Genomic DNA, 26154 nt, shown 5'->3' with positions numbered 1-26154 from the left:
ACATTGTTTCAAATGTCTCTTAGAGACAAATATAGAATAGTAGGTATACAAACCTCTAAAGAGTACCAAGAGTAATGAGGTTTTGTGAAGATTTTGTTATATTTATCATGGATAATTTTCAGGGACTAACTTATCAGAAAGCCTGTTTGATTTGAGCAATTGTTTTGGCCTGTGATTTAATGATTAAATATAATCTGAAGATTCCTTAAAAAAAGCATTGTCTAATAATTTATGGATCCTGGTTATCTTTTTATAAACAATTTCTTATAATTTTTAAAATAGCAAGAAAGTACTAATGGAAAAATTTCGTGATGTTGAAATTGGTTCAGTCAAACCTTATACAAAGTCACTGTTTTAAAATCCAGCAAGGAATGAGATCAGAGCTTTGGAGCTATACCATTCATAAAAAACATTACTCAATTATGTGGTTTTTTTTTTTTCTCTTCCTCTCTCCAACTCTCCTTTACTTCCTTAATAATGGGACTCCACCTCTGGTTTTAATCTTACCAAATCATAAATTGTTTTGCCTTAATTTGAATTTTCTTTTATATGTTCTCATGCTTAAAAACAAAACAGCAACAAAACTCCCCACTTCTGATCACTATGAGATATTCCCAATCTCTTATCATTCACCTTCTATTATTCTAATTCAGTAGGATTCTAATGTCATTTGGCAGTAGCTAACGTTCCTTGGATAAAGAAGCAATTGCCATAAACAGAAAAAGATATCTAGGTAAGATGACCAGGCAAAGAACTTAGAAGTGGTGGCTTCTGTGGTTAAAAATAAAAGTCTGGTATTTAGTTTTGTTTTGCCATACAGAAAATAGATGTTGCTATTTTTGTTCAAAATATAAAACTTAAATTCCGTGCCAAAAGTTACTATGGATACCAAAATTTATGATTAAAAAACAACCTGGCATTTAGTCTTTTCATTTTTAAAACCAAGAAATTATTATATTCCTGAGACATGTCAATTTTCTATATAACGAGTTCACTTATTTATATATTTAGGAACACTGTTGATAAACACCCTCAGTTCTGGGTTCTCTTTTGGGGCATAAGATTGTTACACTATATAGCTTCTTGGGAACAAAAATTAAAATATGCCATGGAGAGATATTGTCATTATTCCTTATTCTCCTTTTCTGTAATTCTTTCCTCCAGGAGAGGATCCTGGAGGGAGAGACACCTTGGCTTTGACTATACTACTGCTGAGCCCTGTGATTTAATGATTATATATAATCTGAAGATTCCTAAAAAAAAGCATTGTCTAATAATTTATGGATCCTGGTTACCTTTTTATAAACAATTTCTTATAATTTTTAAAATAGCAAGAAAGTACTAATGGAAAAATTTCGTGATGTTGAAATTGGTTCAGTCAAACTTAATACAAAGTCACTGTTTTAAAATCCAGCAAGGAATGAGATCAGAGCTTTGGAGCTATACCATTCATAAAAAACATTACTCAATTATGTGTTTTTTTTTTTTTCTCTCTTCCTCTCTCCAACTCTCCTTTACTTCCTTAATAATGGGGCCCTTGTATGGCTGTCGTCTGACTTGGGTGGAGGCCTCAATGATGGCCTCCTCTGGGACAGCCTAACCCCTGCCCTGGTCTACAGAGGCTCTCTGTCTCACTTCCTCACTTCCTAAGAAAAACTTAGGTGATCTAACATGGAATAATTACCTGATGCAATTTGCTTGGATGTGAGCAAGATATCCCTAATCTTTTATCATGCACTCTCTTATGTGTAGGAAAGAATTATTATAATTCTGCCCTGTCTTCACAAATCTAAGCCTATTGGAGGAAATCATGATAGATGCCAATTTTCAACCCATTCAGCCAAAAGTGAGCATTAGAATATCTACGAAACCTCCCGTGGGCTGTAAATGCCAAGAAGGCAGGGATGGTGCCTGAGTGCTCGCCATTAGAGACATTCAGACTATCTCTGCTTGGCACATGTCAGGTAATCTGAAAAAAAAGAAAAATTAGTAAAGGAAAGAATAAAACATACAAGCAGATGTACTTACAGCAAAAATAGTGTCTTTTCTAATGAAATCTGTTCATAAGGTAGATCAATCTGTTATAAATGCAATAATGCTTATATTTAAAAATATACCTTGTACATTTGGCATATAGAAATTACGTACGTTCACACTGGAGCGTTTAACTTCATTACTATTTTCCAGGCTTGTCAGAATAACCATTCTCTGACCTTATTAAAATTTCTTCTTCTTCCTTTTATTTTCCTTTTCCTGGCTCACCATGGGAACACTGAGGCATTGCAAAGTAAATTTCAGCTGGACAACCTGCACTGAAATTGTGTACGTGCTATACCTCAAAGCCATTTGCTTTAGTAATTGAAGGGTAAACTGAAGACAATGTTGTAGGTGTTAATGTTTCAATATGAACAAGTATTTCAGACAAATTAACCAGGGCAAACACTGCTTTCTAATTTCTTTAAAGTAATCTCTGTGCCCAGTGTGAAGCTTGAACTCACGACCCCGAGATTAGGAGTTGCATGCTGTACCGACTGAGCCAGCTAGGCACCCCTGCATTCTAAAATAGAAGCAAAAGTTATTGGATTTTCTCCATTTTTGTATTTATTACTCTATATTCTGAATATATGCCTGAGATAAAAGGGCAATCAAAATAACCAATACATGAAGCCTGTTTGGTTATAGTCTTAGAGCCTAAATGTGGAGAGTAGTCTTGCTTAATGTCCCATGTTTCTAGTTTTTTCCCAAATAGCAGGATTTGTACCTTTTCATTAGTACACTAAGCAGTCATTGTTTATTCTTACATATACTCAGACAGAAATTTAAAATTTGCACAAAAGACCTCATTCTCTTGGGCTAAAGATGTCTGAAACATCATTTCTACATGATTGGTGTTTTTTTTTTTAAATTATATGAGCAAATATGGCCCTTTGCATTATATGGATTAGAAAACCTCCCACAGGTGAGAACACGGAATGACCCTGTTGTTTTTGTAATTGTGTTTTATTTATTTATTTTAAAAATTGGTTTAAATTCAAGTTAGTAAATATACAGTGTAGTCTTGGTTTCGGGAGTAAAACCCAGTTGAGTGATTCATAATCGTCTGTTTTGAATTGAATACTCACTGGTATTCATGTTGGCATTTGAAAAATTATGTCTTCTAAAATTTGCTCTCTGTTGTAGCTAAGATTTGGAAAGTAAACAGAACCTAGAACAGTGAAGGTGTTTAGAGCAGCAATAAATAAGACCACATGTATTCATTTTCATTGGGAAAGAATGGAACAGGGACTGTAATTTTACTAACTTTACAAATAACTCAATTTTCACTTTCTTATTTCAATGTTATCTCCTTAACTTCAGAAAAACCACAAGTATCAGAAAGCATGATTCATAATGTAATAAAATATGCTTTCTTTTCTTAAAATATTTCCTTTTATATTATTCTCCTTTAATTTTGTCTTTTATGTGTTCTTAAAAATGCTTTTCTTTTCATTCTGACTTTGACCATACTGGAAATTAATTTTGCCTTTTTTTAAATTAAAAAAAATGTTCAAATTATTTTTCTTAGATGTCATTCTGCTTGTTCTAGCAGTCCTATAAAAGGAGCTCTAGAATTCTGTCTTTCTTAACCCATAAAAAAAGCATTAGGCAATACTCTAAGTAGGAAGCCACTCATCTGAGTAGGTAAGATGTGGGAACAATTGCCTTCTACTGATCTGTGTGCACGTGTCAGTAATTACTATTAAATATGACCCATGTATGGCAGAAGACTGATAATACAAATTTTGGAAAACCTACTTTTTACAGTTTTAGTGTCTGGGTACCCTTAAGATATTCTCCCCCAGTTCCTTGATTACTACTTCTACCATTGTTTCTGTGCAAACATAGGTTAAATTATGCATTGTCAGATATATACAGAAGCAAGTGGAGATAATGCATGATATCATATTTAACCTCTGGAATTTCCTCATGACAGAAGGTGATGGGAGAGTGTGGCCGATACTCCCTCTCCTACAGAGGTAATGAGTGACTCATGCACGTGGTCCTGCCCTCAATGCTCACCCACCACAATCTGCTGTGAGACCCTTCGCGGCAATCTGCTGGTGCTCAGAGCCAAGGACTCAGGTACTTGGAGGCTCTGAGCTTAGTTCAAATTTGGCAAATGTCAGGGGGAATTTTGTAGTTAAATAATACCAGATTATAGGACTTCTAGAATAAATGGAACCACATCTCTAAATATAACCTACACGTTTGCTGCTTGCTTGCTGGCTGGCAGAGTTTTGAATTGTGAAAATGCCTATGATGATTTGTTAAAATGCACAGCTACTACATGCTCTCTACAAAGTCCTTAGTTTGGATTAAGAAAGTGATTATACAGGTGCTGGTGTGGTCATTACTAAGCACATCAAAATTAGTATAAGCATCTCTTAAAGAGTCTGCAGCTTAACAGTGGTAACAAAAAAGTAATGGACAAAGCATAAGCATCATGAATTAGCAAAAAATTTACATATTAGAAAACGTGTCTAGACGCACATATCTGACGGAAGCCATGTAGTGTCAACCATCACTTGCCCTCCACCATCTGCCACTTGGCCTGAATAATTTCACTTTCAGCTTTTTACTAGTTTGGATAATGTCCACAGGGTGGGTATAATTCCTGGACAGTGGAGGTAATTCTGAGTTAATGAAGTTACCCTAAATTCCCCGTGCGCCACGTTTGGGACTAAATTTATTTCATCTGTTATTTTGGGATTGCCTCTCAGAGCTTCCCAGCACTGCCCAGGCTGAGTGAGGAGTATGGAGCAATATAGTCAAGCCCTACATCTGATGCAAGAGATGACTTACCAAACTATCTTATACATAAAATGTGAAAGGTGGGAAAATATGGGAAAGGGATTTTAGAATGAATGAGCTTTGATTGATTCGGATTATATCATTGAATCTAGAAAGAATGACAGAGGAAAGAGAGTAAAGAAGTGTTATTAGTTTACATTTCCATTATTACACAATGGATACATAATTTTAAAAATTGAGTTAAAAATTTAAAATGGGGGCGCCTGGGTGGCACAGTCGGTTAAGCAACCGACTTCAGCCAGGTCACAATCTCGCGGTCCGTGAGTTCGAGCCCCGCGTCGGGCTCTGGGCTGATGGCTCAGAGCCTGGAGCCTGTTTCCGATTCTGTGTCTCCCTCTCTCTCTGCCCCTCGCCCGTTCATGCTCTGTCTCTCTCTGTCCCAAAAATAAATAAACGTTGGAAAAAAAAAAAATTTTTTTTAAATTTAAAATGAATTAAAACCAAGTCTTTTCCCCCTTTTCTATTATTTTAAATATGTATATTTAAACTCTCACGTTGTGATGAAATATAAATCTATTTGTTTTGATTCAATCTGGAAAGCCAAGAGGTAACTTCGAAACAGAACGGAAAGCTCTTGGAATGAATCTAAGAAATCCCTAGCTACGGCAAGGCTCCTACTTATTATTCACACAGAAGAGAGAAGTTTAGAGCTTCAGGTAGGACTGCTGGGCTTCTGTTATCAACGGGAGGCTGCTGATGGGCTTATTAAGTCAGACTGCTTCTTAACACTGCTTTCACTGACAAATCAGCCTCCTATGTGAAAGGACTTGTTTCAAAATTGCGAACTGTACTGCTACTACTAAGAGTCACAGTGAATGAGAAAACAGTAATATTTCCATATACCAGAATTTCCAATGTGGGTCCTATGGAACACAAGCTCCTTGGAATGTTACTAGGTGTTACTCAAAAAAGTTTCTCTGTTCAAATTAATCTGGAAAACACTGAGCTAACTTAAATTACATTTGTGGTATATTTTGCCCCCCCCCCCCCCACCGCCCCACCATAGGACATTTAAATTAAAACCTTCTATGTGCTTATAAGCACACAGTATGATAAGATAGTATGTTTCCCAAACTCATTTGACCATGGAACCTTATATTTGGAAGAGCACCTCCATTTGGAACTTAGGTTCTATAGAACACACTCTGGGGAACACTGGATTCTATTACTCCTGCCATGTTCAGCTAAGTAGCTCAAAAGTCTAGATACCAACAATTTAATCTAGAGGCAATTAAATAGGCCCCAGTGTGGTATCTAACAGTCATGTCATTTCTGCAGAGCTGGTTCAGGAATGCTGGTGTGACAAGCTAAGGCAATCTGGGGAGAACATTATGGGAGGATCAGTCTAATGATGATGAGTCAAAGGGAAAACAATTTTTCTGAAATCATTAAAGAATAAAGCTTTATCCACAGCATGTATTCTCAGACTTTCAAATGCACTACAAAATGTTGCCCTTTCTAAACCTTCTTCATTGACATAGTTGTAAGAGCATTCGATGTGGCCATAACTCGAGGAGAAAAAAAATCCAGAAAATCAAGGTATACCGGGCAAAGGAAAAAAGTGATCACTCCCTTGTGTATCTCGCATGTACTGCCGGAAATCCCAGTGATCCAATTCAATAATGTAATCAATTTCCTAGAATTACTTCAGTTGGATTGAAATGATGATGCTGTCACTCTAACGCAATCCCGTATGCACAAAATGTATGTGGGTTGAAATCATTACAGTTGCCTGAAATAAGCCCTGTGTTAAATTATCCAGATTGCCTGTGCTCCTTTACTCTACAAAAAAAATACTCTTCGTAATACCTTTATCACATAGACAAGATTCAAGAGGCCAATACCTTTTATCTACCGCAAGGAATAGAATGTAGCCATTGGTTACCAGTAATGTGTACATCTGTGCACAGTCATGTTGTATTACAATAGTGACTTCAGAGTTAAGTGCCTTGGACAAGTTGGTCACATAAAATGAATGCAGATCTTAGGAACTAGCTTTGGAGTTTTTAATGTAAGTATTGTTTATTCCTTTGATTAAAGAATTGCAAATACAATGAATTTTTTAAAAAGTTTTCCTATCTTGTCCTACCCTTGCCCCTAATCCCAACCCATGTTAAGAGTATAAATTGCCAGTGGAGCAGAAGCAGAGCAGTGCATTAATGAGGATCTGGGCTTGGCACCTTGCTGGGGGCTCATAAGCATGTGGTCATTCATTCCCAACTTCATTTTTAAAAGACCGCAAAATCATCCCAAAATTTGGCACCATGGGGCTATTGGCAATGCGAACTCGGGCTAGGGAGTCTGGGCGGCCTCGTGTGGTAATTCCAAAGCTTTGGCAGTGCTGTTTAGGGAAGTTTCACATGCAAACTCCTCAAATCAATTTCCCTAAAGGCTAGATTCAACTTCCCTTGTCCCTAGAAAATGAGCCACAGGGCACCCCAGGGGTGATGTCTGTAGACCCCAAACAGCTGGACGGAGGGTCAGAGAGAGCTCCAGGACAGGGGAAGGAAGCAAAATTCTCTAAGTTTAGACACAGCTATTAATAAAACTGCTACTATTTTGCCTAAAATGTCTATCTTTGAAAAATCTACAAGCCAAAGTAGGAGGAAAAGAGGCAGAAAGAAAGGGAGTAGGAAATACACACACACTATGTGGTTAAATTCAGAAAGGAGTTAATTCTACAAAGCAAAATTTGGAAGCCACCTTGTGAACCTCAGCTGGGGGCTTCCCCAGGCATACAGTCCTGCACTGGGTGCCGCCTAGGAAGACATCGCGCAGGGTAAACAAACAGGACTCCACTGTGGCTTTGCTTTTTTGTCTTCACCAAAACATTACTATTTTCATTTTAGACAATAACAATGATCATGGAATTTAATAATTTCTTTCTCTTGTTATGATGAATTTTAGGGTTAAGTTAAAAATAAAAAAGGAAAATGGACTGTGTAGCACAACATGCTGAAACTGCCTGTTCCTGGTGGGCTTTGGTAACTCTCCAGAGTCACAATGTCCTAGATCTCCAAGCAAACATGGGCCACCTGGCTTGACTGTCCCATCACTGAGCACAACCAGCATGACTCCTACATTCCTCTCCTGACCCCCACCCAGATACACACATCCAAATGCTCACTGTCTCTCAATATGCAAACACTTCAATCTAAAATGGTGGCAGATATTTTGTACTAGAACATTCTATAGCTGAAAAAAAAATCAGGGTTCTGATTCTAATGTTGGAAATTCTAATGTTACAGTTTACCAAAGTGAGCCAAATCTCTTGGGAAACCATTATTAATTCTCACTGCAGTCAAAGAAAGGTAAGTGCTTGGAGGAATCAAGACAGGGTGTGCAGTCCTTGGCAGCCGTAAGGGAATCTTTTCATCCTCCCAGGTCCTCCCTTGGAACCTGCTTCCGGAAAGCTGCATAGTTGAATAAGGGTGGGGGGGGAGGCGAGGAGCACCGTGGACCAGAGGTGGCCAAGCAATGGGGCCTTTGAGAAGCTCTAACGACAAGTGCCCACTTGAGAAGGACAAAACCAGGTGGACACCTTGACATTTCAGACACAGAGGGGCGGAGACACAACAAAAATCTTGTTTGGTTGCTTGAGCCACGTCAGCCAGGCAAACAGGATGACCCAGCATTTTCTGTCAATTAATTTATACAATACTGATATTGGAAACATGACTTTGGAGATAGGAAATAAAGAGCAGCAAGCTTTGCACTGAAATAACTCTGAGCCACTTAACAATACAGGTTTGAGCTTGAATTCCCAGACAGCTGGGTTGCCTGAAACACAGGGCAGGGCGGTGTGGGACGGATTGTATTTCTTTGGGGAAAGCTACCTAGTGTGGACGGTGATCTGCAACCAAATGTTACCGGCTGCTGCCTTTCCACTGTCAAGGAGAAGCACATGCCAGCATTTTATCACCAAATGCCAAACCGCACTGGGAACTGTGTACTGGGCTTCAGGGAACACACACGCAGTTCGAGGCTGCTGCTTCTCTGAACACTGCTTGAAAGATACATGAAAGCTAATAGGATAGCCGAGGAAAAAAAACCCGCACAAAAACTGGCCGCTGGAGCTCAGTTCAGGGTGGTGACCTCACCAGCTTTCTCTCCTAATGCAAACAGTAGATTTCCCAAGAGGCACTGTGACTTATTTGGCCACTATTTTCCTCTACCCTTAAAGACTGAAGGAATTATGGTATTGTGATTTGCGTTACTCATTTCCCCGAACAGGTTTCTTGGTAAGACAAAAAATCGTGGTGTCTGGTGGTGAAGTTTCACAGCTGCCTATTACATAAGGTAAGGTAGAAGCAAAAGGTTAAGGTCATGCACAATTAGGATAAACGCACAAAGACTGGTCAGGTGGTACACAGAGTCTATTTAACTAATAAAGGAAGCCAGGGGAAAAGGTTATGTCTGCTGTGCAGGCAGCTCTCATCCTCCCCACTGCCCTCAGTCTCTAAGAGCGGCCACGGAATAATAAACCATCCCAAATCTGTGTCTGGGCTGCTGCTGGGCAGAAAAACCTGGGCTCAGAAGGACAAAGCACTCTCAGGATAGCTCTGCCTCTCAGCAACGGGCGTTGACACATCAGCCCTGACTCACAGGGGACGCTGAAGCCTGTCTCCTGCAGCTCTGGAGGCCTGCTCTGTTCACGGCTCCGAAGAGAGGACAAAGTCTGATGCCTGGAGAACCCTGTAAGAGATCTTGAAAAGAATCTCAAATGGGAGAATATATGGCACATATGCCATTCACTTCATACGTGTGAATCTACAGCTATATATTTATATATTTTCAACATCGGATGAAAGACTTGGAAAAACATGAAGAAACCATTTTCCAGCCTCTTGGCTACATTGGCTGAGAGCACCCTCTGTTCATTACTGCATATAGACCTATGGCCACCAGGGAGGGGGAATCCCATGTCTAGGTAGATGATCCTAATTGTAACTCCCACGCCTTTCACTACATTAAAAGAGACCAGTGTGTTGAAAGTCCTTTAGTCTAAGGCAGACGAAACCCTGAGGGGTTCACTGCTCTTCTGTTTTGCTGCTATTCCTGAACTTCACCACCATGACTGTTATATTGTCAGGGCAGCCTCTGTAAAATGACTGTAAAACTATGCTCTTAGCCCCAAAATGAGGTTCATCCAAGCGCTCCTTGATGAATCGAACAGCTTCTTCATTGCTGAAAGCATCCCAGAGGCCATCTGATGCCAAGATCATGAACTCGGGCTGGAGCTTGTCCAGGTCAAAGGTCAGGATATCTGGGTCTGGGATGACCACATTGAGATTTTTCAGCGGATAATCCCCCAGGGATCGAGACATGGCCAGGATTCCCTGGACCCTCCAGGAGCCATTGAAACTGATAAAACCACCTGTAAAGACAGAAGGAGCCCATTAGCTTGACCAGCCATTATCTCACACACACGGCAGAGTCTGGGTGCATGTACAAAAGGCTCATCTATTGCATGTGCCCCCCTCAGCTCCCCTGGCACTGCCAGGAGAGTATTCCCACCACATGACTTGAGGTTTCACATTCTACCAGTAGATCCTCACGTCCTCATCTTTAGCATCTTAAAGGCTCTGAAGACTATATCAATATAAATATTGAGGGTAGGAAGATACATATAGGTGAGGGCATTGGTTTTAACTCAACAACACCTTGATGGACAGTAGGGAGCACCAGGGTAGCGATCAATGACAACGGCAAAAGAGTGCTGAAAGGCATAAGAACGGGAACCAAAGACCCCCACTGGGCTACTTCATTTAGCTCAAGGCCACCCTTGGGTGCATCTAGATCTCAAAACAACTCCCCAGATAGGATCAGGATTAAAGAAAGGTGTATTTTAGCACAGTGGTTAAAAGCTTAGGCTCTCGGGTTGACTGCTTAGATTTGATTCTTGGCTCTGTCACTTGTAGCTATGTGTGACTTCAGACGAGAAGCTCTCTCTCTCTGATTCTAGGTTTCCCTGACTACAAAGCGTGGGCAATAATACCACCTATTCTATTGACTTGTGAGAAATAAAGGAGTTATTCCATATAAATCATTTAGCACAGTGCCTGAATATAACATGCACTCAATATTATCTATTATTATTTTTTCTTGAAAGAAGCTAGAACATTATTCATTCACATATTATTTGTCGGATATTTATTAAATGTATACTCCATGCAATGCAATTTACAGGCTATAAAGTTATATAAGATCCAGACCTTTCTCAAAAGAAGTAGTGTCTAGCAGAAAGGAAAAGCCACATGTATTGACAACTGTAAGCACAAAGCAAAGATTTCCTTGAAATCTTGCCATTTGCACAACGTGGATGGAACTAAAGTGTATTAAGTCAGTCAGAGAAAGATAAATATCACATAATTTCACTCATACATGGAATTTAAGAAACAAGACAGATGAACATAAGTGAAGAGAAGCAAAAATAAGATAAAAACAGAGAGGGAGACAAACCATAAGAGATTCTTAAATACAGAGAACAAACTGAGGGTTCCTGGCAGGGTGTTGGTTGGGGGTGGGGGGGATGGGCTAAATGGGTGATGGACATTAAGGAGGGCACTTGTTGGGATGAGCACAGAGTGTTATATATAAGTGATGAATCACTAAATTCTATTCCTGAAATCATTATTACACTATATGTCAACTAACTTGGATTTAAATAAATTAAAAAAAAAAAGAAGTATTCTTTTAGGGAGAAACTAGTACCTGCTAAATGCTATAATCAGATGGAGAAGGAGCAATGATACCTTTGTGATAGTCAGGGAGGAGTGAGCAGTAAAGCTGGGCTTTGAATGACAGGTAGGACTTCTATGGGCAGGAATCTATGAGAACATTCCAGGAAGTGTGGTCTAGTGGGCAAGAGCATGGGCTCCAGAGTCCACGTCCTGGGTCTCAATTCTCATCTCACCATTCACTAGTTGTGTGTCCTTGGGCACACATGTCTCTATGAGGTCCCACTTCCGTGGTTGTAAAATGAGGATAACATCATCAATCTCATAAAGTAAGTAAAAAGAAAGCATATGTAAAGAACCAGTCTTGGCTCCCAGCACAGTGAGCAAACAATAATAAATGGCAGCTGATACCATTGCTGTTGTTGGAAACAACAAAAGGAATGAAGACAGACGGACCAAAATATATTTGGCCCAGACTGGTCGCAGTGTATTGTTATGCTAAGTAGGACAGGGAAAGATGTCCTGAAAGGAAGGCTGAGGTCAGAGAAAACACACATAAAGGTAATAAAACCAATCACTGTCCCTTAAGCCTTGGTATAAAATACACCCTTGACACAGCCGGTTCGATTAACTTCCTTGGAGACTGTGTCCAAATTGGCTTCTATAAAGCATCCCTGCAGGGTGGGGGTGCAGGTGGTGGGTCTGGCAGGGACGAGGAGGAAGGATAAAATGGGAATGCCATTTCAGAAGGGCACGCTGGATGCTATGATGACATTTCAAGGTATCGTGCATTGCACACACACCCTTGCCTGTGTTTACACGAGCACAGACTAACTGTGTCATAAGTCCAGGGTTGCAGTGGATTCACAGGGAAATGGTGTCTTTGTAAGTAAGGAAGCCAGCAATTTTGCTCATATTACTTGCAGCTGGACAGATGCTCCTAAAACATCATCTGTTCCATCCCACCAACAAAAAACCTGACCAAAGCTTTCATTAAAAATTCTGCATCTCAAGCAGTCACTGAAGCAGAAGGTTGTAATAAAATTCAACACTTTTTGACTCAACAGTACAGCTTCCTACTGTGAAAACTCAAATGTTGATTAGGTTCTGGGCAGAAGCTGACCTGTAGAGACTGAGAGTCAACTGCAATTACCCTGGGCAGCAGGGGCCCATTCTGGTTAGAGACCCAGGGTACGTGAGCTCCCCTTGGACAGCTGGGTCTGCCGCCTGGCATACTGCACAGAGCCTACATGCCTCACTTGTCAGTCTGCAGAGGGAGGGACTCCTCCTTTCCACAGCTAGAAAAGAATCCCTCCAAAGTGAATTATGAAAATATAATCATCAACTGATCTTCTTCCTTCAAGTCTCTGTCCTAATGTCACCTTGGTGAGGCCTATAGTGACCATCCCTGACACTCCCCATTCCCTTGCCTGCTTTGTGTCTCCTCGTAATGTTTATCACTTTGTAATATACTAGACAATTTACCTATTTTTACTTATTTATTGTTAATGTCTGTCTACTCCATTCCCCACCCCATCCCAATTCCAGAATGTAAGTTTGTATCCCCAGCCTCTAGATATAGAAACAAATTAATAAAAAAGGGACACCCCCAGCCCCACCCCAGAATATTTACTTGTGCCGAGCACTCACTGAGTTAGGTGCTGGGAGCAGAGAGAGGAACAAGACCAAATTCCTGCCCTCAGAGAGTTCACAATCAGGAAGACAGGACAGATAGGAGAGCCAAGTATGTCCATACATTGTGAAAGGTAACCCTATAGGTTACCCACATAGGATGCTGGGAAAGATGAAGGCGCACCTAATCCAGACTGGGGGAGCCTTTGGCGCAGTGACAGGGAAGACTTCCAAAAGGATGCCTTTATCTTAAAGGACAAGTAATCGTTATCCAATGGATGGTGGGGATGGCACGTGCAAAGGCACAGAGCTACCAGAGACATGGTTCATTTGGGGAATGGTTAGTAGTTTGGGGTGGCTGGAGGAAACAGAGTATGGCAAGCAGGCGCCCAAAGATCTCGTTAGCCTTTAAATAGGTAAAGGGCTTTGGGGGGGCCCTTTTGGAATCTTTGGCCTTGAAGAAGGGCAAGTTCCGTGGTCATTTGACAAGAAATGTCCCAAAGTTAAGTCTCAGCTACCTCAGCACCAGCCTCTGTGTTCATCTACTAATCACTGGGTAACTGAACATCTCATCCCCCACAGGCAATCCAAGCAAGCCACCTTGTTCACCGAACAGGATGGCAGACAGTCCTTGGAGGTATTCACAAGCTCACCAGCTCTCTTTATCCTCTTTCTTTCTTTCAGTTGGTAAGGCTTATGATCATGAGACAAAGGAATGGCGTTCCCATCCTTGTCACACAGGACCCCTCTTGAGTCACCCACGTTGGCCACGGTGAGGTCCTTATCTGATAGCAGAGCAATCAAACACGTTGTACCTGAAAAACAAAAGAGAGAGGGGCAACGTGAGAGGTCAGCAGTGCATTGAGATTCAGCTATTTCTCCGTGTTACTGGATTCTTCAGTCATTAAAACTGTTCCTGCTGGGTGAGAATTTAACTCCAGACACTCTGAGAATGATGGCTGTTCACTTCAACAACACTGATCAAATCTGACAGTCCATTTTCTTAACCATGTTAGAATGTTACTGAAAAAAGCTAGGATAACATTATCATTTTCCCAAATCATTTTTGTTTCTGCTCCTCTTAATTTAAACACGTATCACATTTAAAAGGATTAGGAGAGAGTCCAAATCAATTTGAAGCTTCAGACAATTGATACATATTTTTTGCTTCTCATTGGTGCCTAATCTCTGTGAAGTCCCAGAAGGTGGGGAGGATAGGGGTTGTGTGGGCTCCTCAGCTAGAGGGGCTGGAAGAGGCAATAAATGACAGATGCCAACAGCCTGATCTTATGGCGTCATGGGGAGCCATGAAGGAGCTGCCTATACAAACTTGCCTATACAAAGTCTGATGGCGAAGACTGGTAGCCAAAAACAGATCAGCTCCAGGGTGTGATGGGGACAGACTATAACGGGAGAAGCAAAAAAAACCTACAGTGATGATAGAGATGAGATCGAGGTAGATGGGAGGTGGGGGGTCGGGGTGGTCAGAGTCAGAAGGGAAGCAAGACTGATGACCTGCTTGCCTATACAAGACACAAAAGGACAAGCTCTTCTCAAACCATTCTTGAAATGAGAACGGTAAGAACAAATAAGAGTTGGACAGTCCTAGTCTACTTGGAGATTGCCCTTATTTCCCGCCTGGTGTCCTCTGCCCAGCTCTTTCCATTCTCCCTCCTCCCTTCTGACAATGTCACTGAGTATGCAAATACCCACTGAAATGCACAACCCATTAAGCTGTTGCTTCAAACTGTTAACGCCTTTCCTTGTTAAAATTATCCATCAATGTCTTCATTAATATTTCCCTCCTCGTTTAGAAGGCTATATTCTAGAACAGAATGTAAACTGCATCTAAACGGCTCTTTCGTCTTTACAGAAGAAGAAACAAGATTGAATTCTTAAACGGACGTAAAGAATAAATGCAGCTCAATATCAAGAGCAGGGAGAATAATTAGCATATTTAGCATATTTGGGTATTATAGTTCAGTTTGAAATTCCATTCTCAAGCCTATTTAACTCAAAACTGGGTTTTGATAAAAAATGGAAATACATGAAATATTGGTTAACTCAGGATTTCTGATATGAAAAGCTTTGTAAAAGAGAAAAAAGATTAATCTTAGGGATTATCCAGGCAAATTGCAAATCTTTTACCTTTTTTTAAAAAAAAAAATTTTTTTTTTAAACGTTTATTTATTTTTGAGACAGAGAGAGACAGAGCATGAACAGGGGAGGGGCAGCGAGAGAGGGAGACACAGAATCTGAAACGGGCTCCAGGCTCTGAGCTGTCAGCACAGAGCCCGACGCGGGGCTCGAACTCACAGATCGTGAGATCGTGACCTGAGCCGAAGTCGGCCGCTTAACCGACTGAGCCACCCAGGCGCCCCACTTTTACCTTTAAAAAACACTATAAAAATGACAATGTAAACACAAAAATAATTCATCAATTAGAAATTGTTATTCTCAGTTTTTGATATTAGTTGCCTTTTGGTCTTGAACAATCCTCACTTTCTCCTCAAGAATCTGATTGGGTTAACATGTCTAACACAATCAGAGAATATAAGGCACATTCTTCAAGTATGAAAGGTAAAATAGAAACCTTACTTTAAAGGCACCCGGTGGCTCAGTCAGTTAAGCATCTGACTCTTGACTTCGGTTTAGGTCTTGATCCCATAGTTCATGAGATTGAGCCCTGCATCAGGCTCTGTGCTGACAGTGCAGAGACTGCTTGGGAGTCTCTCTCTCACTCTCTGTCTCTCTCTGCCCCTCCCCACTCTCTCAAAATAAATAAATAAACTAAAAAAAAAAAAAAGAAATATTACTTCATTGGATATTGCATGGCTTGAAGGCAGTGCATTCTCTTTGGCCCTCTTCCCTTCTCACTCTGCACACTCTGAGAGACCATGTTTTTGACCTTAGCCTCCACTACCATCTAAGCCTGTGCCACTAGCATGGCTGACACTCCTGAGGTCCATACCAATTGGCCTGTAGGTGTTTCCACTTGCCTGTACTGCAGGGGGTCTAGGGAAGGGCTTTGGGCCTTCCTGTGAGGGAAGCAGGTGGACCCACCTGTCTATGGGCCCTTTCCCCACCCCATTTCAGCACAGCAGCTCTACACCCATCTGCTAGCTGTCCTGAGCTGCCAGGTAAGTCTTTTTTTTAATAAAAGAGGAAGGGAGAGGTCAATCCTACAGCTAGAAAAAAAAAATTGATATTTAATCGTATATGTGATTAAGAATCACAGAAGGATTTTAAGCAGGATAGTCTCATGATGAGATATGTGTTCTAAAAGATCATTTCAGTGGCAATATGGAAGATAAACTGGATCCAGGGAGAAAGAGATAATGAGCATCTGAATTAATGTAGATAGAGGGTAGGAGACAGATTATATAAAACCTAGAGAGGTCATAGAGAGTGAGGGAAATAAAGGAGAGGGGGAAACATCTAGGATAATGTCCTACTATCTGCATGGGGGGAACTGGGTGCTCCATGGATAAGGATTTAAGGGGAGGTCTGCTTAGGGCTTCTGGGAAAGGCTTTCTCTCTCACTAATGGAGACACAACAAAGAAAATGACCCACTTCTCTGATCCCGTGTTGGCTCATGTGTTTCCCAGAACTGTGGCAGCCATCTTGAGCCTCAGGGTCAAGGCACTCTGCTGAGGAGGGTAGAGCAGAGAGGTAAAGAGCCTGAGTCCCTAAGACATCACAGAACTGCTGAACCAGCCTGAAATTGACTTGTCCTGTGAGACATTAAATATCTTTACTGCTCGTGGCTTTTTAAGTTGGATTTTTCTGTTCCTTGTAGCATCCTAACTGATTCAGGGGTTTATAGTCCAAAAAAGGGGGTCTAGGGATAGATTTAGAGTGGTTGCTTTTCTTTATTCACTTGCTGTTGGATATACTTAAGATTCATGGCCTGCCAATTCCTTTGTCAAGAACACAATTCCACTGTTTCTATGGGTAAAAAAGATGTACCTCATGAGCTGGAGTTCAGCAATTTACTGCTTTGAGACAGTGGGGGCTGCTAATGTGAGCAATGGAATCTCAGACCTGGCCAAAATGGGCGGGCCCCAGATGGTGGAATTAGAGCTGCAGGCTGTTTTTCAGATCACTGAAATGACACCCCTCCCCTCTCTGTAGAAATCTGCCTGTATCTGGGTGGAGGCCCAAGCATAATCTAAAAACTCTGCTTCCCTGGGCCACCTGGGTGGCTCAATCGGTCCGATTTTGGCTCGGGTCAGGACCTAATGATTCGTGAGTTTGAGCCCTGCATTGGGCTCGGTGCTGACAGTGCAGAGCCTGGAGCCTGCTTCAGATTCTGTGTCTCCCCCTCTCCCTGCCCCTCCCCTGCTTGTGCTCTGTCTCTGTCTCTCTCTCTCTCTCTCAAAAATAAATAAATAAACGTTGATGAATAATATTAAAAAAACTGCTTCCCTGTAAGCAATTTATCGATTGGGTTTTGCAGTCTTAGTTTGGGATTACAACAGACAATTTATAATGTAATCTTCCTTTACAGTACAAACTACCTCGTTGCTGAAAGACTCCCAAAAAACACTGTGTCTAAGAGAAAATGGACAAATCATTGTTTCTTTTGTTTGTGTGAGAAAATAACACCTCTCAAATTTTGGCTGCAAGTTTTGATATAAAAGATTTATTCCACCATAGCACTATATCAGATACCAGATTCTGGCAATATTACTAAATACCTCAGGATGTTTCTCATCTAGATGAGAACTTAATTGCAAATCTGGAAGATATCTTGGAAATTTAACCCAGTAGCCTCACTTCACAGATTAAAACAATGAAAAAAGTGAACTCACACAGACTAGACTTCAATGTCCTAATTGAGTGAGGTCTGGCAAGTTATTTAACTTTTAAGCCTCAGAAAATGGCATCTAATGTAGTTACTTTAAGCTAGGTGTAATCCTTGTTTTTCTAGTCCTCATTCCTGACATTCAATCCATCATTAAGTTCTGTCACTCTTACCTCTAAGATACATCTTAAACCCTTCCAGCTCTCCTGTTCTCATTGTGTTGACTCTAGTCCAGGCCACCGTCATTTCTAAGTACTGCTATTTCAGAAGTCAGGTGAAAAACAATGATGGCCACATCCTGCATGGTCTGGCCCCCACCTAAACTATCCAATGTCATGTCATACTACTCTTGCCCTTGCTTTCCCTCCCTTCTGTTGCCCAAACATGCCAACCCTTTTGTTGTCCTTAGACCTTTGTACTCACTGTTCCCTCTGCCTCGTATATTTCCCCATCTTTGACACTGGCTGACTAATGCATACAGTGATGTCTTAGTTCAAGTGGGACATCATCCGAGAAGCCTTCTCTGATGGGGTGATCTCCCCTTTATTTCCCTTATTGCCCTCACAACACACACTTATGTAAATATCTTGTATATTTATTTAAACTAATTAATACCAATCTTCCCCTGTACGATGTAAACTTCACAAGGGTAAAGACACTGTCCGCTTGTTTTCCCTACTATAATGCTGATGTCTAGCACAGCAGCCACTCAATATTTGCTGAATAAACGAATTAGTAGATGAATGAATAAATAATCACACGCTATCTCTTTGATCCTGAACTGACGTATGCTAAGCTTCTGCAGACTTGCTCTGAGCATGTCCACCTCATTCAATAATACAATTTACACCATCTTCTGGATACCACCACAGCAGGGAGACTTAGCGGTAGCAAAATATATATTACACATTGATCAAAACATGTGGACCCTCCTATACATGTATAACCATGCACACAGGCACACTGCCAATAACTAGAGAGAGCTTCCAGCCCAGGACCGTTCCGAGCTCTTCCCTCCAGTCCAGGCTCCTGGTCCAATGCAAATGAAACATGGGTAGGGTTTCTATCCTCACCATGCCTTCCAGAGCCTTGGGAAGTGATAAAAGTGCCTCACGGTGGTCATTACATGAGCATTCTGTGTCTGCTTCTGACCTCAGTTTGTAGTTGAGCAGAACAGACATGTTTTCATGTTGTCCTGTGAATTTTCATTTTCTTTAGGGAAAACCCACAAATGCTAATTATTCATTAGTCTATTCTTCTAAACCAGCATTCTCTCCTCTGATTTAATTTCTGGTAGGCAAAGTAAAGGTACATGAGAAAACCTCTTCTGGACTTACCTAATTATTACGGTTGGATAATATTAGGGACTTACTTCACTTGGTGAGTTGAGCTTGAGAAAAATGTAAATCCTAATGAAGGTTAAGTAATGGGTTAGTTCAGGTACCTTTGAAGACCCTGGTCATCATTGTTTTTAAACTCAATTTAGTTAATAGCAAAGTAGTAATGACAATGTATTTAGCACTCTAAATGCCATTAAGTGGCTCACAAACACACGTGTAGTTGATTTCCTAACTCTTCAGTGGGGGTGAGACAGACTTCATTCCTCCCTTTGAGCAGACAGGAAAATGAGACACAGAGGCTTCAAGTGTCTTACCCATGGTTACACTGCTCGATGCATATGCACTGTGGGACTAAGTGCCTAAAAAACCTGAGTCCAGAATTACTACTCTAGTAATGATAACAATAATAGACCCCAATGATAACTTTTCATTATAATGCTAAACATTTACTTCCATTGTATAACTTAATCTGCCTGAGATAAGGCATAATTATCCCCATTTAACAGATGGGAAACTAGGTCTCAGGTAGGATAACCCTCTGTCCTGGTCACATGGTCACATACCAGGACCGACTCCACCAGGCCACACCTTTGAACAATCAGCACTTCTTCCTGTTCTAAGCTGGTCTCTTCCTACTCCCAGAAGTAAAGATTTCTGTGACCTGTTTCTACACTTCTGTGTCAACTTGTCCCCTTTCGCAGTATATGTTGGTACAAGTCACAAAAAAGTTTGTAGATCAGGAAAAAATTTAATCATGTGACACGAGCTTCATTTAATATAACTGTGACTGTATGAACTTAAACAAAGCTGGTACACTGAAAATGCTCAATAATGAGCAATCAGAAGGCAGCCTCACCTCTCTGAAATAAAAAACCAGCGGCTGGGATTAGTTGACCTATAGGCTCTTTTCAATTTTCATATTCTGCTGATCTTGATTTGGAACTGAAAATTCCAATGCCTTTAGAAAAGTAGGACAGGTAGAAGAAAAAGCCCGTGGCCCTCTTGGAGCAGCTTTATCTCCCTACTTTTGACAGAGCCATGGGTTCTTAAATATCTTCTGCTCTAAGGGCAGGCGCGAGGATAAGTAACAACTGAAATCAGATTTAAGTGTCAGGCCCACAACAGGGAATGTGGGTGGGGCTTTTGGCAAACTGGAGAACACATGCTAAGGGGCAGCAGATCCTTAGCAATTAACGCCATTGCCATGTTGGAATGTAGGCCCCTTGTGAATAGTTCTACAAATTAAAAAAAAAAAAAAATTTAATATTTATTTATTTATTTTGAGAGAGGGGGTGCAAGCAAGGTAGGGGCAGAGTGAGAGAGGATGAGAGAGACACAGAGAGAGAATCCCAAGCAGGCTCTGTGGCTGGCAGCGCAGAGCCTGACTTGGGGTTCGATCCCACAAACCATGAGATGATGACCTGAGCTAAAATCATGAGTCAGATGCTTAAGCAACTGAGCTACCCAGGTGCCCCTGAACTCTCCTGATTTTTAAATGTTGGCAACTTTAAAAAAAAAAAAAAAAAAAAAAAAACCGTGCAAAGAAACAAAAGACACTGTGGGTCAAATGATTCTTTGACCCATTAGACTAATAGCCTCTTTTTGGGCCAGGGTGACCCTTTCTTATTCACTGCTCTGTGTGTATATATTTTAATTATAAAGTCCTTTATCAAAAATTTTTAAAATGTTTATTTTTGTGAGAGAGAGAGAGAGAGAGAGACAGAGACAGAGACAGAGAAAAAGAGTGAGTGTGAGCGGGGGAGGGGCAGACAGAGAGGGAGACACAGAACCTGAAGCAGGCTCCAGGCTCTGAGCTGTCAGCACAGAGCCCGATGCGGGGCTCAAACTCATGAACTGAGAGATCATGACCTGAGGCGAAATCAGACACTTAACCGAATGAGCCACCCAGATGCCCCGATTATAAAGTCTTCTAAAAGAAAATGCTTCTTACAATACTCATCGCTCTATCCCATGATAGTGCTTTGTACACTGCACAGACTCCTAGCACTAGGAGCGGTGTTAAGTATTTAGGTAACGTGAGGTGCTTTTATAACATGTACTAATGGTAGCATTTGTACAATTCACACTTTGTGCTTTGTAAATACATATATTCTAACCATGTAAATATTCACACTCTTATTTAAAAAATATTAACAGAGTATCTAGGTGTTGAGATTTTAGACCACTTCATTTTCTTTATACCTTTCTGTATTAAGATGAATGTAATGTCATTTAAAACCCAAATGTATTCAAAACACTTCAGGAGCATATCCACTGCATAAAGCCAAGTACACAAGACATGAAGGAGGAAAAGCAGAACTGACAATCTCATACAGGGGGAAACAAAGCCCAGGAGAACAGCAGTGACAACAGTGACAGCACTACTGCCAGCAGATAGTTCAAATTCAGATTCAGATTCTACCATCAGTGACACACAAGCTAGCCTCAGCTGCCTTTAGGCCTCCCCCTCCCCCACCCACTGCTGAATAGCCTCACCTCATCTCTGAGCAGGGCCACCTTCAACTTCTGCTCAGAGCAGAACTCTCTGCCTTGGTGCCAATCAAAGCACACTACCCTCAATCCCTGGCGCTCCCCACCCCTGCTTTCTATATGCACACAGCTACGATTTAAAAATCGGAGTCATGAGAATCCTTATTTTCTGAAAGTTCACCTTACCACATCATTTTTCTTATGCAAGTGACACTGCAGTTTGATTCTTTTCTGGCAGTGGGAGAGGGAGGCTGGGCAGAGATGGGAGAACTGGGTGGAATTAAGTTGGTTTAGGAGCCACATAGTGACTCCCCTCTGTGGCATCAAGTCTTTTGTAAGAGAATAAGGAAAAGTGCCAAAAGGGAGCAAAAAATTGGGGGTGGGGTGGAGAAGAGGTAGGGGAAGCAGATGGGGAGAAGGGGACATACACAGGCATACATTTGTGGGTGAGAGAGAGGATTTCATTGAAGGTGTTAACAGTCTCAAGGCCATTCAATATATGCAGCATGGGAAAATCAACACATTTATAGGATGAGGAGAAATGGGTTTATCTTGTAAAGTTTTGACAATGAATGTTAGCTCAAGAACACAATTTCAGGGCCTAGACGACATCAGGGCCCGGTGACTGACAGAAATTATATTGGTGAGCAGCAACATATTGGAAAAAGAGCAGGTGAAGCCAGTCATTAATGAAAGTATCATGGGGAATGATAAGATCACTGTCAGCAGGGACTTCCAGTCTCCACCTCCCACAGCCAAAGCTGTGAGGAGCCTTGAAACACAGATAAAGTGCCAGGTAGTTTGTAGATAAGACTCCCCGGTCTCCAGCCCCTGTCTGCATAATCTTTAAGTCCGCCAAAGTTTGACCTGCTCAGAGCTTGTTCACCAGTCTTTCTTGTAATAATTAATGCCATGGCAGAGACAGACCTGTCGGGGACAACCTGTTGTCTGGAAAACTAAAGAGTGAGCTCTAATCTTTCCTTCTTCATTCCTTTTCTCTTAGACAAGAGACTAAGATTCTGACTAAGGACTGCCTGAGTCCTTGCACCCCCTGCTCTAAATTCTCTCAGAGGCAGGCCCTCGTCAGCATTATACTAATATGTGTCACTGTCCTGGGAGAATCACCACTCATTAGTCTACCTCAGTGCAGAGAATTACTGAATTAATACTAATTAATGATTCATACTAAAAATCAATAATTCTACTATAATGAGTCTTGTAGTAATGCGTCTGACAGTTATTTTATGCTCTGAGAGCCTTGAGTGGAAAGTGACTGGAAAGAGATCTGTGTGTGTAGAGAGGCTTGTGCTGACCAAGGGATGAGAACTATCACATACTGACCACCTACTATGTGTCAGGCCCTAAGCCCAGTCCTTGGCATATATAATTTCTTTCATTTTAACAGCCTATAAAGTCTATTATCCCCATTTTGCAGATGATAAGACTGAGATTCAGGGATTAGCCCAAGGCCACACAGCCAAGTGAGAGGCGGAACTCACCCACTGTTTGCCAGAGTGTTCCAACCTTGAGGCAGGCTGTTACTAGCTCATATTTAATGTTTTTGTGTAAACCAGAGAAAGGTATTTCTTCCTTAAGACAGTTTACCACCAACTCCATAAAATAGCTAAAGTACACATTCAAACTGATAATAACCACAGTGTGAACGGTGCCTTCTAGCACTCACGTAGTCAAACCTGCACAATGATACAGGGACCCTGCTTCTAGGCTGTATCCTGCCCTGCCCACCCAGGAAGAAACCTACCATGGAAGAAGGTCACTTGAGGAATTCCAGCAGAAGAGCATATGAGAGGGTATCTACTTCACACAGAGTCTGGTAGCAGCCCCAAAGCAACCTGAAGAGTGAAATATTGGTAGCAACATCTCTAAGGCCACATCTGAGTGTTACTGAGAACACATTAAGTCCTTCTTTACTCAAGAAGGCAGAGTATCTCTGTGGGCTTCCAAAGAGAGAAAGCAGTGATGGGACATGCCCATACACACCTCCCACAGCTTCTGTGAGTCCCTGGGCTGGGCACAGATAGGAAGCTCTCCCAGATGGCACATTTTGGGTCCTCCCTTGCAACCCAAAGCTGCCTCAACTCCCCCTCATCACATTCCAGAGGACAGAGTGGCAGAAATAACATTTTGTGAGAAAAAGGTCTATTACAAATCACGAATTTTTATTTCCTAGGTGAGATATTTGCATAAGCAAAAATTTCATCCATGGACTGTGACACTGGCTGAACGTGAGCCAATCAACTTGATGACAAATTCTATTATTTTAAACCCTAGTGCTAATTCTAAAAAATTTCTTTTAATGTTTATTTATTTTTGAGAGAGAGGGAGAGAGAGAGAGAGAGAGAGAGAGACAGAGAGAGAGAGAGAGAGAGAGAGAGAGAGAGCGAGTGTGAACGGTGGAGGGGCAAAGAGAGAGGGAGACACAGAATCCGAAGCAGGCTCAAAGTCACACACCTTGAGATCATGACCTGAGCTGAAGTCAGACTCTCAATGGACTGAGCCACTCAGTCACCCCAAACCCTAGTGCTAATTCTAGATGTAGGTATACTTGGGCTTTTCCTTGGCAAACACATAGTAATTAATAAGATGACCAGTAGAAATAAGAAACAGTGTATGAGTGCCAGAAAGGTTTTTTCCACAAATGAGGTGTGCCACCCTAAATAGGAAAAATAATCTATTTAATGGGGCAGAGGAAGTCATAATTCAAGCTTTTAGAGTCCGATGGAGTATTCATTTAATTTTCACACCTCCCCAGAGTTAAAATATAGATGTCATCTGATGCTCTTAAACCCTGTTTTGAAATTGAAATCTTCTTCAACTTTACTTTCAACTGCTATAATAGTAAAGTTTATTTCACCCTTGAGTGTGGCCTGGACACCCTTCCCATCCTTCCTTTTCAGTTAAGTATGAACATGATAAAGTGAGTTGGTTCCCATTAAATGGATCACGTGCACTGGAGAGTCTTAGAAAAACCCAGAAGGTCCTCTTGCTATGGCAGTTTTCATCTATACTCTCTGAGCATGACTATTTTAAGGTATAAGTAAGCAGGCAAGCTTTTGTGATGCTCACTGATATACTTTTCATAACTACTGCTGACATTTAGTTCAGATGATAGTATGTTACTGAAATTAATTTAATTACATTATCACATACTGGATCCTAAGTCCAGTATCTTTTAATAATAAATAAAATTAATTTCATGGTTCTTTGATTCTTCTTACATAAGCCAGAGAAGCACTGGCTACATTTTTTCATGTCTTCATGTTATTTGAGGATTCTTCAGTGAGAGATCTCACTTTTCTCTAGGGTTCCCAGCAAATTACAAGTAGTCTCTGCTTCTTTATGAATGTTGGAAGAGTGGGCATAATAGGAACTTTGGAAATTAAACTTTATAAAAGGGGCATTTGCTTTTTAATAAAAGGCAGAAAGGAGAATGGCAGAAAGAGAAGAGGGAAGAGGAAGGCTGGAAACTGAGAGGTGTAGCCTGATTCATCTGGTGCTTAACGAAGAATTACATTTTCTTTGGCTTTTTTTTCTGTTAGCATAGAATCAACCCCCTTCCCTTTGGTTTCAGTTCAAAACAAACCTGGTCTTGGGGCGCCTGGGTGGCTCAGTCAGGTAAATGTCTGATCCTTGACTTTGGCTCAGGTCATGGGTCATGAGATCCAGCCCGAGTCAGGCTCTGCACTGGGTATGCAGCCGGCTTAAGATTTTCTCTCTCTCTCTCTCTCTCTCTCTCTCTCTCTCTCTCTCCCTGTCCCTCCCTCTCTCTCTCTCCCTCTGCCCCTCCCCTGCTCATTCTCTCTCTAAAAACAAACAAATCTGGCCTTTGAGTTTATTCAGTTATTTAAATTACTGTATAGCTATAAACCTATTTGCATATTCATGTGCTGGAAGAATGACATTTGGAGATATCAACTGAAGTTCCTGCCCCTTCACATGTACATGAGTCTCCTTCCTTCAATGTGAGGCACTCATCGTCCCAGGGAAGATTAGGATTGCCGTGGCTGAAGTGTAAAGAGAAAAGAAACAAGCATGCTTAGTTTTTGAGCTTCAGATAGGCTATGGAAACTCACAAGAAAACAGTATTCTCAGGAGAAAAATCTTTTTGAGCATCCATCAGCCCAGGATCTGGACTGAACCCCAGGCATATGAAGATGGAGCAAATAGCGAGTTTTCCTGCCCACGAGTGCTCTCTTCCTGACCATTACAGCTGCCCAGGTGGGAGAGGCGGGGATGAAGGGGAGACACAAAGGAAAACCGGGAGGGAGTCTTTGATGTGTGGGTCTCAAGAATCATGTGAAGCTTGAAGCAGAAAAGACTCAGACCTAGCTT

General features: G+C 41.3%; 1 protein-coding gene across 2 annotated transcripts in view; it reads right to left on the bottom strand.

Moving 5' to 3' along the window:
• Positions 1–6843: 6843 nt before the first annotated feature.
• PPM1L (protein phosphatase, Mg2+/Mn2+ dependent 1L) overlaps positions 6844–26154 on the bottom strand; it is a 295985-nt gene continuing 276674 nt past the window's right edge. For both annotated transcript variants that reach the window (XM_040480640.1, XM_040480641.1), the window contains exons 3-4: positions 13817–13978; positions 6844–10228 (exon numbers count right to left, since the gene is read on the bottom strand). In XM_040480640.1, the coding sequence (XP_040336574.1) occupies positions 9882–10228; positions 13817–13978 (509 nt within the window). In that variant the 3' untranslated portion in view covers positions 6844–9881. The remainder of the gene's footprint in view (positions 10229–13816; positions 13979–26154) is intronic.

Source organism: Herpailurus yagouaroundi, unplaced genomic scaffold (assembly GCF_014898765.1).
Source record: "Herpailurus yagouaroundi ecotype Mexico unplaced genomic scaffold, PumYag 159, whole genome shotgun sequence".
NCBI lineage: Eukaryota > Metazoa > Chordata > Mammalia > Carnivora > Felidae > Herpailurus > Herpailurus yagouaroundi.
The sequence above is the reverse complement of the archived record's forward strand: the minus strand, read 5'-3'. Positions and strand labels throughout refer to the sequence as shown.